The sequence below is a fragment of the Electrona antarctica genome (genome assembly GCF_951216825.1).
Source record: "Electrona antarctica genome assembly, chromosome: 20".
NCBI classification, from domain to species: Eukaryota; Metazoa; Chordata; class Actinopteri; order Myctophiformes; family Myctophidae; genus Electrona; species Electrona antarctica.
The window spans coordinates 20953597-20969165 of NC_136801.1; the positions used below are offsets into that span (position 1 = coordinate 20953597).

The window sequence follows — 15569 nt, forward strand, 5'->3', positions numbered from 1 at the left end:
TTAACTCGACAGTATGTTGATGTCAGAGGAACCAGGCTGCATAATCTGAAGTGTAACAATGAGTTTAATAGATTTTCTAAACCAGGGGTAGAAAAAGGCATATATGAGAGGATTCACACAGGAGTTAAGATACATCAGCCACAGTAAAAAGGGCATAGCAAACGCTACGTTATTATCCCCGCCTGCAAAAAGTGGAAAGTAATACGGACAGAAGCATAATAGAAACACAAATATGACAGTACCGAGAGTCCTTGCTGCTTTTAGCTCAGATTTGTTTATGGTACCGAGCTGACTGGCTCTAAATGGGTGAGCCTTCATGGCCCGTGCGTGAGACACAGCCACCACAAACACTCTACCATACAGAACTATGATGACAGTCACTGGACTGATGAAAGTTACAAAACTATCGATAACTCCTACAACGTAGGTAACGAGCACATTACACTCTCCATGACAGTTGTGACTCAACTGCGTAACCCCTACTTTCATCAACACAACATTGTAGGAAACAGAGCAGGCCCAGCAGAGACAGACAGTGACTTTAACCCTTCTTATTGTGATTTTGTTGATGTACTGCAATGGTTCACAAATAGCCACGTAACGGTCGACCGCTATGAGCACCATAGTTCCTACTGCGCTGGAGATAACTACAAGGACAAAAAAGGGAAAAATAAAATCGCACATGAGGTCACCCAGAAACCAGCAGCCGGTTATGGTACGAAGTGCTTCCGCTGGAATCACCAGGCAGCCTAGAAGGAAGTCTGAGAAAGCCAGGGAGAGGATGAGAATGTTCGTCTGGGTGTTGAGCTGCCTGGAAAAGGATAAGAATGCTTTTGAAGTATGTTTAATATTGTTAATTAACCACTTAAAGGACCACTTCACCACTTTTCAACCTATCTTCATATAATAGGTCCTCACTAATAATCATGATAAAATGGCACGATTTTTTTCTACTCAGTCTGTGTCTCATAAGAGGGCTGTGGGCAGTTTAGAAACCGTCCTCCAGTGACATCATCATTAGGCAGATTCTTTTTTAAACAAGATTCTTTTACAAAAATGTTTAGATTTTCATTATCGTGAGAACGATGGCTTCCATTTTCGCATTGCAACTTTTCAGGACTAGAAAGCCTGCAGTTTCTATTAGCTTGTATTCCCCATCGATGATGTCACTGGAAGACGGTTTCTGAACTGCCCACAGCCCTCCTATGAGACACAGACCGAGTAGAAAAATATTGTGCCATTTTTTCATGATTATTAGTGAGGACATATTATATGAAGATAGGTTGAAAAGTGGTGAAGTGGTCCTTTAAACCATATAGTTGACTGGAGTCCCCCAGGGCTTGATCCTATTTTTCCCTTTACACCAAATCTCTTCACCAAAAATAGCCGATCCGCAAGCTTGGGTCTGTGTGGTTAACATACAGTAAAGCGGAGGTACATTAAAGCATGTGTGAAAAAGTAATTTGCCATTGTCAAAAGAAAAATCACATCCGTGTGAAATGAGGGGCGCTAATATATTAAAGTCTAACTCATGTTGATTAGGTGATGTAAAAAAAAACTTAATACAGACTTAATACAATCAGGTATGTTTTACGTGTAACTCATGTTGACACCCGTGTGAATTAGGGACGCTAACATATTAAAGTCTATCTCATGTTGATTAGGTGATGTAATGGTGATGTAAAACAAACGGTGACAACACAAACATTAAACGCCATTAACAATAAAGAGACAATATGACGTAAATGACACATTATGGCGTAAATTTTCCCTTCATTGTCAATGCGTTTACAAAAAAAACATTGAACTAAAGACAAACTTTAAACCTGTGTGTGTATATGGGCTGTGCTGAGAATGATTACCCCACCTGAAGTGTAAGATGGAGATAATGACCAATAGATTGAAAGTCGCTGTGAGCACAGAGAAGACAAGCATCACAACGACCAGGGTGACATGCTCATAGAGGGGACGTTCCAGCCTCCTGCAGGAGGCGTTGAGGAGTTGTGGGAAGCAGAGCGCCTCTCCTTCCAGATGATCCTCCATCATCAGAGGAAGCTGCCGAGGTCTGGACAGCTTTTTATCTCCCTATACTGTTGTCCTTCTCCTTCGCCCTCATTCTCTGGAGTCTCTCTTCATCCCCATGCGTCTCCCTCTCTCTGTTTCATCACTCACCAACCCCTCCTCCTCCTGTCCTCACTCCTCTCTAGCTTCCTTCTTGTCTTTTTTTGTTCCTCTCTTCTAAGTTTACTGCCTCTCATTTCTAGACAGCAAGCCGTATAGAAATGGGTCTTTCTCTGAATTGTGTGATTGTCTAGAGAAAGGCATACCAGCACTCACTTTTTATCCATTTAGGATTCTTTGTGTATTAAAGGTATACCCCCAGCAGCAGCTACAAAGGGTAGTACTCTGTACTACTCTGAAGAAGGATAAAAGTGAGTGCTGGCATTCCTTTCTATAGAGTTAGACTATAGACTATTCCTGAGTGTGAGTGTGTGCGCGTGTACAAGCCTGAGTGTGCCTAAGTGAAAAAATGTTTGAACACTGAGTGAAAAAATGGGTTACAAAATCGTGGCATAAAAATATATGATTTTTATAATCTTGAGGCCTTCATTGTATTGTTCTCCTGCTCCTTATTGACTAACACACACAGTGACTGTGGGGAGCCTCTATCAATTACATTATTATCATTGAATTAATGAAAAACCGCATTAGCTCCCTGGGTATATTAGATGTATATTAGATGTTCCCACAGAGACCTTTAAAATAAATGGGGAATAGATTGAATTTCTCCCTGCTTCAGTCCCTGTATACAAATACTTGCATGTAAGCTTGCAAACAACCCGCATGCGCACGCACGCACGCACGCACGCACGCACGCACGCACGCACGCACGCGCACACACACACACACACACACACACAAACACACACACACACACACACTTGTCTGTCTACTCCTGCCAGGTAGCCGACCCCCAGAGGACTTAATTTCCATGTCCACACTTCAACAGATACACAACCTCTCTGTAAGTCTCTTAGGACAGCCATCTTACTTGATCCTGTATTTACCAACCTAATTGTTCCTGGGGGGGGGGGGGGGGGGGTGCTTTCTCCTAATCTTGTTTGCTTCATACTCTTCTCTGCTCAAGTGCTGAATCTGCAATCTGAAACCCAACAATGAGCACTGAGTTAACTGTCGTCATTCAGTACACAGGAATGTGCAAGGCCTACAACAGCCTACACAGCTGTATTTAATGACAAATATGTAACCCTATGGAATCCCTTTTCTGGGGCAAACTTTCATTGAAAATCTAGTTGTCCAGAACCTCCAATCCGACTGGTATGCCAATAGGCATAGATGGGAGATCTAGTTGTCCAGAACCACCGATGTGATGACATCAGAGGTCTCCATATCTCCAGTGCACATGCTTCATGGACCATGTAGAGCAGTGGTTCCCAAAGTGGGGTCCGGGGACCCCCAGGGGTCCTTGAGGGAGTTCCAGGGGGTCCCCAGCTAAATGATAGTTTGGAACCAAATGGACCCTATTATGGGTCTGTATTCTGTAACTCACCAGTCTACAAATGGAACCAAATGGACCCTAACAGGTCCATTTATGTATGTGGATGTGCGTGCGTGCCGCCGCTAAGAATCCTGCTTGGGGCACCAGATTGCTCAGGATACCCCTGCGTGGTATTTCATATGTGTAGGCTACTGTATGGTAAAATGCAATATTTATTTGATTACATTTTCAGTTCAGTAAATTTTTTCTCACAGTTCTGTCTGATTCATGGAAATTATGTAATATCAAGGAATGCATGTTTCTTTATAACAAAGGTGAAAATGTCAAGCCTCATACAAAAAGTATATCTGATCTGATTAACGTCTCTCTCTCTCTCTCTCTCGCACGCACCCCGCACGCACGCACGCACGCACGCACGCACGCACGCACGCACGCACGCACACACACACTATTCAATTCAAAGGGGATTTGTTTTGTCATGGGAAGACATGTAACATAACAAAACAATCAAAACAAAACAATGTATGTACAATTACATGGGAATAAAGACATGTGTCAACGGAGCTGTGTTACATTGATTGCTTGCAAGTTGCAACCATACAGAAAACAATCTTCCAAACCCGTTTCTCTCAGAAATAATTATGTAGTTATACATATAAACATTTGAAACAAGTCCTCCAAATCAGTACTTGGTATAAAACCTTTGGGACAAATAGCAGCTGTTTGTACTTAGGCCTACAGTTTGTACCGAGGAATACACATCATATGATTTGTAGTCCCATATAGGAGGCCTTAGCTATGTTTCACCAGTTTCAATTGAAACAGGCCTCCACCCTCATGGGGGCCTCCAAGCTCCAACTGACCGTCAGGCATCAGTCGCCACCCTTGGCCCTCTCTCTCTCTCACTCGGTGCCTTGCTCTCTCCCACGATGTTAAGTTACACCTATTTCCTGTTAATAACCTGGTTAAAATGTGCGGCATTGGGAGGTAAAGGGGAGACACTTTATTGTGAAGGGACGACAGGATTAGGAGAGGTGTTGTTGCTGCGTAATTGTCGAGAGTAATGGCTGTGCGCGATATAGAACAGTCCAAACTATTTGTATCAATACGGCTGTATCAACAGAATATGTGATAGATATATATGGGGGCCTTGATCTTGAAACGGGCCTCCAGATTCCTTAGATTCTTGTATTCCATTCATTTTAATGTTGTGGTCACTAAAAATAAATAAATAATAATAATAATAATAATAATAATAACTGGAAAGGTCGCAATTTTGAAAAATTGCAAAGTGTGGTTGCCGCAGTCGCTTACATAGGCCCCTCCCACTAATATTGTCAGCCAATTACAATGTCACGTTTTGTTATGGACAAAAGGGCCATTAAAATGACATTTTGGACAGGTGTATTTAATACCTTTTCATACAAGGTTATTGATCCTAAGCCACTGATTGCATTGTATGGTCACCAATAACAACTCCAAGCCGACGCATTTACTACGTAATGTAAACCTTTATTAATCCCACAGGGTAAATTCTGTGCCATTCACAAGATATAGCTTTACCACAGTGTGCCAAACACGAGAAACACGAGATTCTATTATTTTTTCTTTATAAACGATTGTAAAACGATTAGAACGATTAGACCAATAGATTGGTTAAGTAACCAACAACAGCCAATTATCTGTTTTTGCAAAGCTCAGGCAATCACAGCGGAGGTTCGATTACTCCGGAATACCCAATTAGCTACTACAAACGTTATGCAAAGCTCGGCCAATCACAGCGGAAGTTATAGATTACTCCGGAATACCCAATTAGCTACTACAAACGTTATGCAAAGCTCGGCAAATCACAGCGGAAGTTAGATTACTCCGGAATAGTCTGTTTGAGACTATAGTTATAAACGATTGTAAACATAGATTGGTTACGTAACCAACAACAGCCAATTAGCTGCTACAACGTTATGCAAAGCTCGGCCAATCACAGCGGAAGTTCGATTACTCCGGAAGAAAAAGGAAGTGCCACAATAACTACGGTATAGTCTGTTTGCCCTTTGGGCAACCACGCTAATAATGATGATGATGATGATGATGATGATGATGATGATGATGATGATGATGATGATGATGATGATGAGGAGAAGAAGAATAGTAATCATTAGAATGATAAAGTTATAGGGTCTATCATACTAGTAAAATGTCAAAGTAGTCAAATATGTCATGAAAGGTGCTATAGTGAAAAGTAATTTAGGGGTACTGTGGATTAAAAGGTCTGTATTGGGGTGCTCTGAGTCCAAAAATATTAAGAACCACTATGGGTCTTCAACAGGGGTCCTCTTACAGGGGGGCTGCCTTTGTGTGATAGGATAAGTGGTAGCCTATATACAGTAGAGTCAGGCCTTATATGAGAGAGGTCCTATGAGGTGTTTTTGTTGCCACGGTCATGTTGTGTCTGTGTGCAGGAGTTAAAAGATGTCGAAGCTAAGGTGTGGAAAAGAGAAATGTAATGAGGACTGTGTTACAAAAGAACCAGAGAGTCTACACTGACTGCAATGGAAGTCACTTTGTAGGATCGAGAGTGTCCTAAACGAAGGAAGGAGACAAAGGTGAACAGGATCACAGTGGAAAAGGGAGTCACATATGCCGAAGCTGTGTAGAGAATGGGCGAGAAAGGGGAAAGAGTGGAAAGACGGTATGCAGGATACAAGTGTAATGCTTAATTGGGTCGTCCACTCACAGTTAACAGTCTTTGTATTGAGTTTGTGCTTGAAATATACTGTAATTCTGCAAACTGTTAATAAATATTTCAATCAATCAATCAAAAACAAAGAAAATAGATCAACTAAATATATGTATACTATGGACATTTGGACAAACTGTCCTGACTTTCATAGCCAGCCCAGGGTGATTGTGCGGTGGAGATGCAGGGTAAATCTGAAAGTATTTTGGATGAAAGACTTTGTATGATCCACACACACCGGATCAGAAGGTGGCGGTAATGCACCAAAAAGATGGATGCAAAGTTTGCAAACCGCCGTAAAACGACAATAGGAAGAAGAAGAACCGGAAGTAGTTGAGCGTCAATCCTACGCATGCGCAAACGCCTGCTATTGTACAAAGCTATTTGGTAGAAAATACTGAGTGCATTATGCTAACAAAACGGCTGCGGTTTCCGAGGCTAAGATCCTAGCTAGCTGGCTGCGTTGAGAAGCTGCAAGAAGTTACAAAACCCCCGTGGTAAACCGTTAATACAGGTCATCTTTAAGCATCGTTGTGTCACAATAATTAATCATTAAAACAGAAGACACAATACTAGTAAGTATGTCGTCAGAAGGCCAGTTTGAGTCGCGCTACGTCGCCGTTCTGGACGACACGTTGAGAAACGCTTTGTCAGAGGCCAGGCGACTTTATGATAGCATGGTGGAAGAGCTCCAAGCAGAGAAGTGTTTAGTCAAGAAGGAAAACGAGGCTCTCAGGTCCAAATACAACCGTCTGAAGAAGCAACGAAGCGTTGACACTGCGTCTCAATGTGGTGAGTTGATACCTTTACTTAACAAATAGCCAGGCCTCAGAGGGGCTAGCTAGTACACTAGCCTGGGTTCCAGCCTGAATCGCTGTGTTCCGTGAATCTGTTTTGTCACATTCCCTGGAAATAAACAAATACATAAACATTTCCCGGGAAATAAAAACGTCTTGGTTTCCGAGGCTATATTGTCTGACAAAATAGATTGGAACGTAGCGATTCAGGCTGGAACCCAGGCTATAACTTGGCTCTGGTCCACAGCCTAGCCCCTAATAATTCTGCCCTGCATTAAGGCCATGGGCCGATCGCGTCTAGCTCTCGCATGAAATGCAGACCAGCCTCTCTTCTGTAGCGGGAATATAAAGAACGTTTTACCTACTCACCAATACAAAGACGGGTTGTATAATTAGAAAGCCTACTTTCCTTAGTGGACGCATTCTGAGCCCCCCACCACACGTACAAATGCACTTTTTGGCCAGAAAGGGATTGTTTTCACCGGGTTTTTCTCTTGGCAATATCGGTAGAGGGCGCAGTGGAGTAACAAAGTATATTTGTTTTTTGGATAGAGGTACACGATTATGAAATTATGACCGATCTCCAATTATTTGCAGGGTCATACCTGCCGATACAGATTCTTACCGATTGCAATATACGGATTATGCTGCCTTCAAACATTAGAAATTTAGAAATACACAAAACAAAAGCAACAGAGCCATTGACAGTCACATTATTATTTCGTCATCTGTGAAAGTAATCTATCATAGCATAATCACACCTAACAAATGCCACCCGTCCACTCTCACTACGCTCCTTTTTTAATTTCCGGGTTATTCATTGAGGTGGGAGCTGCTGATGTGAGCACAGTCATCGTTCGCAGCAGCACATACCCCCCTTTTAAGATACAGCGCTTTGAAAATCCTGTTATAATGGAGGCTCAATGGAGCTGGATTTAAAAATCCCATAGCTGGTGGGGATGGAGGCTCTCCATAGTAACCGGAGCATTGCTAAAAGATAAAGTGACGGTCGCCGCTTTCATATATGGAGTATACAGTTGTCTACGAACATACGCGTAGATAGCACCTTTAGGTACCGTTAGCCTAGCTACGTTTATAAACGTAGATAGCAGCGAAAAAGTTAATGTGTTCACATATAAACCCATATAAAAAAATGCTCAATACCGACAGCCAGTCAGCAAGTGGATTCACAATGTGACACAATGTGTATATAGACAATATTTCAGGCCACAAAAAAGGAAAAAAAACATACCAAATTTCTCACTCCACACCCCCGGCTGCCAGACTATATGAGCTCCTAACATTGGCGGGTTGTTCAATCCACCTCAATCTGAGCAAAACTATACTGCGCCGAAGTATTTGCGGCTTTGATCCATGAAAATGTGCCTGAAAAGAGTTCCATGGCTTGTTGTCGAAGAGAAAAATATGCGACCATCGCGACCTGGAACAACAGGCAGCGAGGGCTGCTGGAGTGCAGTTAGAACTAGCGTTCACTTGCATTGAACTCATTTTCTCAGAAGCACTTGCAGTCCAGAGCACGGGTCAATTTCCAGTTTATTCATCATAACGCTCGTCACCAGGTCCGCAACAAATCCGCTATTTTTGTTTGTTTTTTACAAAACGGCGAATTAAACACAAAACAAATGGCGGGTATAGCGTATTACGCAGGGGAAAAACATGGATTAAATGGCGTGTAAAACGGGTTATGCAGCCAATAATAGAAAGCCCAAAAACACGAGATTCCATGACAAACACGTTAATCCAGTGCAAATGTAAGTCAGAGGGTACAAATGCCTGCTGTCCAATGAGTTATGTAGCCCCTCGCTGTCACTGAGTTACAAAAACTGCTTGTACCCAGCGCAGTGTAATGAAGGGTTTGTTGAGTCCATTGGCGTTCAAGGGGGATAAATTCGGCTTCAGATGGAACCAAATGGACGCATGGATATGTGTAGGGCCGTCAGAGTAACCTGTCGTGTGCTGGATGCGGTGATGTGTGTACTCATGTACTGTATGAGAGAAGTGGCCGGGGCGTCGCTTCTACCACATGTTATCAACAAAGCCTTCCGTCTCTCCCCCCTAGCCCTCTCTCTCATTCGTTGTGGAGTGTGCTCACACCACAGCTCCATTTGTACCGTCTGATTTACATTAGCACTGGATTAAGAAACTCTTCTGATCATTAAGATGGGATCATCGTGATTTAATATTAATCGAGGTGCATGAGTGCGCCCGTTTAGCGTTAGATTTCAGCTCATTCAATCCTGCTTTCCCCGTCAAACACAGTGCCACTGCATAAGGCTGAACGATTAATCGGTTTCAAACCGAAATTGCGATTTGAAACCACGCGATTAGCAAATCGCAAAGGCTGCGATTAAAAAAAAAAAAAAAAAATCATAATCAACCCGGAGCGCGTCTGATCCAGTATTTACAACACGGCTATACTGTGCTCTCTATTCTAACCAATCAGAAGTGTCCCTGCAGTGCATGTGACTGCAGTGCATGTGTACACGCTCGCGCAGTGCCCAAAACAAAGTCATCATTTACGTCTACTCTGCTCTGTGTTCAGTGCGTTGATGCTAATGCTACCATGCTCAGCAGCAGCTGAGGAGCAGATAGCGTCTGCGGAGCCCGAATAAACTTTCTTAAATCCGCACAATTTAATCCCAAAGAGATCAGGCACTTCGGGGATATGGCATTATTTTGGTTTTGACGTTACAGACGTCCAACAAGAGAGTTTTGTGCAAGACCTGTCATGGTACAGCGACAGTCAAAACATCCCGCAGCAACACCACAAACCTTCGCATGGCACGGGCGCTGTCCTGCTGTCCTGTCCCCTGTTTATTTTATTAATGCTACATTGTCGTCGTCGTCCCCGATTCTAGTGAACCGGTCCCCATTGTGGTGCATGTACATTTGTAATGATTTGTCTGAGCGAGGTCCGCGAAATTGTACCGAGATCCGAGAGCCATCATTAAAAAAAAGCTTACACCAGGACCCGTGGTGGGAAAATAGCCGGCCAACAAGCTCATAAACATTAAAGTTAAAGTTATGAGCTTGTCTTAAACCTCAGACAAAATGATCTCTAATAATTGATAGCCTAATTCTGTCATCACATCTGTCAAAATGTAGCCTACACTTATGCAATGCATATGCTTTTATTTGGTTACAAAAATCCCACCTGTGTGAAGTGAGGGGCGCTCTTATCATCGTACATCATCATGACGTAAAATAGACACTAGGCCTATTTCTTTGCTCAGACAATGACATAAAATTGTCAATGGGAATTTAATGTTTGTGTAGGACGTTTGTGAACATACGTGCACTGGATTTAGGAGGGGCTACTGCCCCTCAAAAACAAATAAATCAATTGAACATAATATCTAAATGTGAATATTAAATGAGAATCACAATATTGTGCTCTGATGATTAGATAACTGTAGCCTAATAGCAATTGCACTTAAATAGAAAGTCTGGAAATTACATTGCATTTATGGTCTGTATCCAGAGAGCTATTTACAATTATTTCTAACATTACAATTTTAACACACATTCTTATTGTAGTTAATTAAACACAGGTCAATTTGGTTAGTTAGCCTACATTATTTTATTATACATTATTTGAGCTGTCTCACATCCTGTGAATCCTGACATCACTGCCTGGTAAAGTAAATGAATGGTATGCCATTTGGTAATGTTTCATTACTTTTTAAATGGACACAGTGAATACTAAATTGAAGCTTTACTTTTTAAGTGGTGCAACCACTTCATTATGGAGCTTTGTGTGTCTGTGGGTGGGTGGCTGGCTGGCTGGCTGGGTCTGTCCGAGCACGAAAATAGCATTTGGTTGGTTTTCACAACCAAGTGTCACTGTTGCGCAGCCTAACTGTATAGGCCCTATATGATGATTTTAGGTGTGACATTACAGTACAGTGACAGTACAGTACAGTACAGTACAGTACAGGGACCGCCTGGGGACCCACACACGGTAACTCTTTCTCGACCGTTTCGGACGCGGGTCGGCTCGCCTAAACCGGGCCGGCACCCTGGGCACGTTCCTGTGGGTCTGGAAGTTTCGGGGACCCCCCCGGGGGCGCCCACACGGAGTTGCACCACTTACTTCACACGGGTGTGATTTAAAAAAAATATATCGCGAGTCAAATCGCAATTGCAATATTGGTCAGAAAAATCGCAATTTGATTTTTTTCTCAATCGTTCAGCCTTACCACTGCATGACATCAGCATCACACCTGTTATATTATTTTCCTCACACAACTGTGTGTGTGTGTGTCTCACTCGTTGTAGACATAGTTGTGGTTGTGGACTGTGCAGCGCGTTGCAGTATGATGACGTTGCGTAAGGTAGGTCTAATGGGCAAAAGAGGTGGCTGAAATGTGCCTGAATAGTGGGTTTTATATTAACTGTACAATATTTAAAGACATTAAGGGCGGGATAATAAGAACCTAGGGTTTTTTCCCCGACTTCACGGGTCGCACATTGGGTTGTGATGAGACACGAGACAGCAGTGTGCATTCTGGTGTGACTGTATATTATTAAACTGCATGGGTCCGGAGCTGTCCGGACTCCAGAGCGTAAACAACATGTAGGCTACAGTACATTAGCTTCCCTCGGTCCTAGCCAAACTCAGCCAGCCCAGAGTGAGTGAGCGGCGCGCTGCATGACTTGAACTTTCCCCGATGCTGCTGGGACTCTGGGAGCATACCATTATAACGAGAGGAGGGGGTTTCCACTTTCCACCTGGTTGCTGTTACAACGTTGCTGGCCCAAATTGATTTGCATATTTCTCACACTTACATTATTTCGCTGTAGGTTAATATTATTTTGCAAAAGAAAAAACCGCTGCAATAAAAAGCCTCATAAAAATATTCAGCGATAGACTCCAAATCACGATTGCTGATATATTCGTATCGTCACCCAACCAGTACAAATGTCCAGTTTGCTAATTCACAACTACTACTACTTTGGTGTTGAAACTTTGAATTTCTAACTATAAACTTTCACGACAGCAGACGGTAGCAGACAGCCCAAGTACACGTATAATTTATGAAAAGGCTACTATAGTGAAGTCTGTTGTAGGCTATGTGGGGATTATCTGACGAGTTACCATTTCAGTGGGCATAACCCTACATATACTAAATTGTTTATGGTCAATATAAGTAAAATAATATAGCCTTTCCATGAGTATCTTTTTATATTTTTCCAAAAAATAATACAAACAGCCAATAGCATATTACAAGTTATGAATCATGAACCTAAGGCAACTAAAACAATTGTAAAGGTTGTTTGCTGTGGTAAATAAGGCAGTGTGTTTGAATATGCATACACGGCTCTCGCCCTCCCACCCCTAGCTCACTGGTGTGAAATCGGGTAGGAAAAACGGGACTCTGCAAGCACACACACAGATATGGTCGTCTTTTTACGGTTTTATAAAGCTACCGTCATCATTATTTATGTATTAATAACACTGCCGCATTGTCTGAAGGAACCTGTACAAAGATGTAACCTTGAAGTTTCATTGCATTATATTAACATTCACTGCCAGGATTGAATTCATTGATAAGCCCCAACTCTTACCGTATTTTCGGGGGGGTTATTGGCGGGGGGCATGTCCACCCGTGATTGACACCCATGTGTACATAGTTGACATCAAAGATGATTTGTCTGAGAAATGTGTCCACTTGGAATATACTCTGCTCCCTCAGTCCCTCAGAGGGTGCAGAGCGCCAGTAGCGTCACAGACTATTGAATGGAATGTTGTCATTCCTTTGGAAGTAATTGGAAAATGTCATGCCACGGATGCATCGCCATGCATCTTATTTTATACAGCTGTATGAAAAATAAAGCAGAAAATGCTATGATGTTTTGTTTTTTCACCTAACATTTTCTATTTTACTTTTCTCCTCATAGACGTCCTGCGCCCCCCTGACTGTAACGAGGTTTACCCTGAGCAGCAGGAGAGGAGCCTCAGTCTGGTCCCGGAGGAACAGGACCTACTTCAAAGGCCAAGTGAAGATGATGAAAACGGAGAGACAGTGCCTCTAGCCACCTCAACTGAACACATGAAAACACAGGCTGGTTTAGAGGACTGTGGAGCTTCACAAACAAGTAGTGATGGCCAGCAGCTGTTTTCACACTTAAACTCAATGAATGCACACAACGCTCAAATTGTAGACAGACACAGACGGTCTATGAGAAAAACGATTCCTACAGCAAAGTCAGCTGTACATCCAGGCGAGAAACCCTTCACTTGTGCAGTTTGTGGCAAAGGCTTTCATAAAAGGAGTGCTCTTAAAAACCATATGCGCACTCATACAGGTGACAAACCCTTTATTTGTACAGTTTGTGGGGAAGGGTTTCGACAAGAGATTGGTCTGAATTTACACAAGAGTATACACGCTGGCCTCTTAAGGTGTGCAGTTTGTGGCAATGGTTTTAATCAAGAGAGATTTCTGAAGGCGCACATGAGAATGCACACAGGAGAAGAGCTCCTTGTTTGTACAGTTTGTGATAAACCCTTTACTGAAAAAAGATATCTGACGAATCACATGAGAACACACACAGGGGAGCGACACTTTATTTGTGCAGTTTGTGGCAAAGGCTTTCTTCTAAGTGTGCATCTGGAGATGCATAACCGAATACATACCGGGGAGAAACCCTTTACTTGTGCAGTTTGTGGCAAAAGCTTTCATCAGAATGCAGGCCTGAAAAAGCACATGTTAGTACATGCAGTGCAGAAACCCTATACTTGTAAAGCTTGTAATAAATGTTTCACTCAAAAGGTCCATCTGGTTATGCACATAAGACTGCATACAGGGGAGAAACCCTATTGTTGTACAGTTTGTAGCAAAAGATTCTATAGTAATATAAAGCTAAAGAGACACATAGCGAGTCATACAGGGGATGAAATTCTGGAGAAACCCATGACTTTGAGTCATGCAGGTCAAGAACCCTGTATCAATGATATGTTATCAATGATAACATTTGATCATTCATATGCTGCAGAGTTTCCTCTTTGAAAGTTTGTCTCTTCCATTCACTGTCACATGACATGCTACAGTGGTGTCCCTAGTACTGAGGCTTCAGACCTGTTTTTGACTACCCCCAAGTCATTATCGGGTCGAATTCTTTGGCCATAGCTGCCAATGTTATTTTGCCTGCGCACAAACAATCATTTGCAACATTAAGAATAGGAATACCAGGATAACGCAATGGTGTCTTTGAACTAGCGACAGATTCCATGAGTCCAGAACACTGTTGGAGATGATGCTCGTGAAGGACGAGCGTCGTCATGGCTAACATTTCCCTGTATTGTTGAGGGGTGCTGGCCCCTCCTATATACAGCTTTTGTCCCCACACATCTCAATATTTGCCATTGACAATGAAAAGAGAAATTATTTCAAATGTCTGCTAAATATGATGTAAATTTAACCAACCAATCACATCAATTCAGTTGTTTATGAGATGATGTATGATGATGTATGATGATAAGAGCGCCCCTCACTTCACACAGGTGTGATTTTTAGCTTATTGAAATGTCATGCACATGTTTCCAGTGCATGGCCTACTGCAGGCCTTGACTATAGAATTATGAGATTTTGAAGCTTATGCTCCTGAATTGATCGATTATTTACATGGGCAAATCCATCATATAACATGCAAGTCAATGGGCGAGAGGCAATGTTTGTCTAACCCTGGTCTGGCAGAGTAGAGAGGGGGTTTGAAAGATAACTTATTATCTCATTGTAATTATTGGGGCTGACATCTGATCTGACGATTCATTGTCAATTGTTTATGATTTTATTGTATTGAGACAAATGTTTTGACATTTGACTCTAACAAGAAATGGACCTACATTTTGTTTCAAAAGAAACAAGGCAGCAATAGTCAGAAAGGAAATTATATTAAATTGTGTTTAGTTTTTTTTCTTTTAATTTTACTGTTAAATGTTGTTCTTTAGGTTTGTGTGTTTGTTCACAAACATGGATCATGCTGTAGCCTGTACTGCATTTTATGGTTTGTATTGTGATGTTTTTTTGCCTGGACCGCAGGAAGAATCGTCTCCACTATGGTGTAGACTAATGGGGATCCTTAATAAACTAAAACTAAACTTCAGGTGTATATATCGCCAGGCCTGTGTTGAGATTTGATATGAATAGAGGGTATGCACGTGACATCATCATACCCAGATATTATGCGGGAATGCCTACTGAGTGGCAAAAAACTACTTTATGACCTTGACCGCCCATACATCCAAACAAAAGTCTTATCTGATTGTATTGAACAACGTTAAACTCACTTTGTCACTCGATTACCCATTCACTTTAAGCATGCGCATACCCTCTATAAAGAAATGTTTGCTTTGGAAATATACCTTTTTTCCAACATGGAAACGATGCAAAAAATAATTGTGATTATCTCAAATAATTGTATCCAGTCAGGGGAGAGCACTCATACAGTATAAACAAGTGAAATTGGAACACAATTTAGGCATTTAGCAGAT

At 42.1% G+C, this 15569-nt stretch overlaps 1 protein-coding gene across 1 annotated transcript; it reads right to left on the minus strand.

The window, feature by feature from the left end:
- On the minus strand, positions 1 to 624 carry LOC306913203 (trace amine-associated receptor 13c-like; the record flags this gene model as incomplete). Its single annotated transcript, XM_079489791.1, has 1 exon — positions 1 to 624. One exon carries the CDS (start codon positions 622 to 624, stop codon positions 1 to 3), a length of 624 nt encoding a protein of 207 aa, XP_079345917.1.
- Between the last annotated feature and the right edge of the window lie 14945 nt (positions 625 to 15569).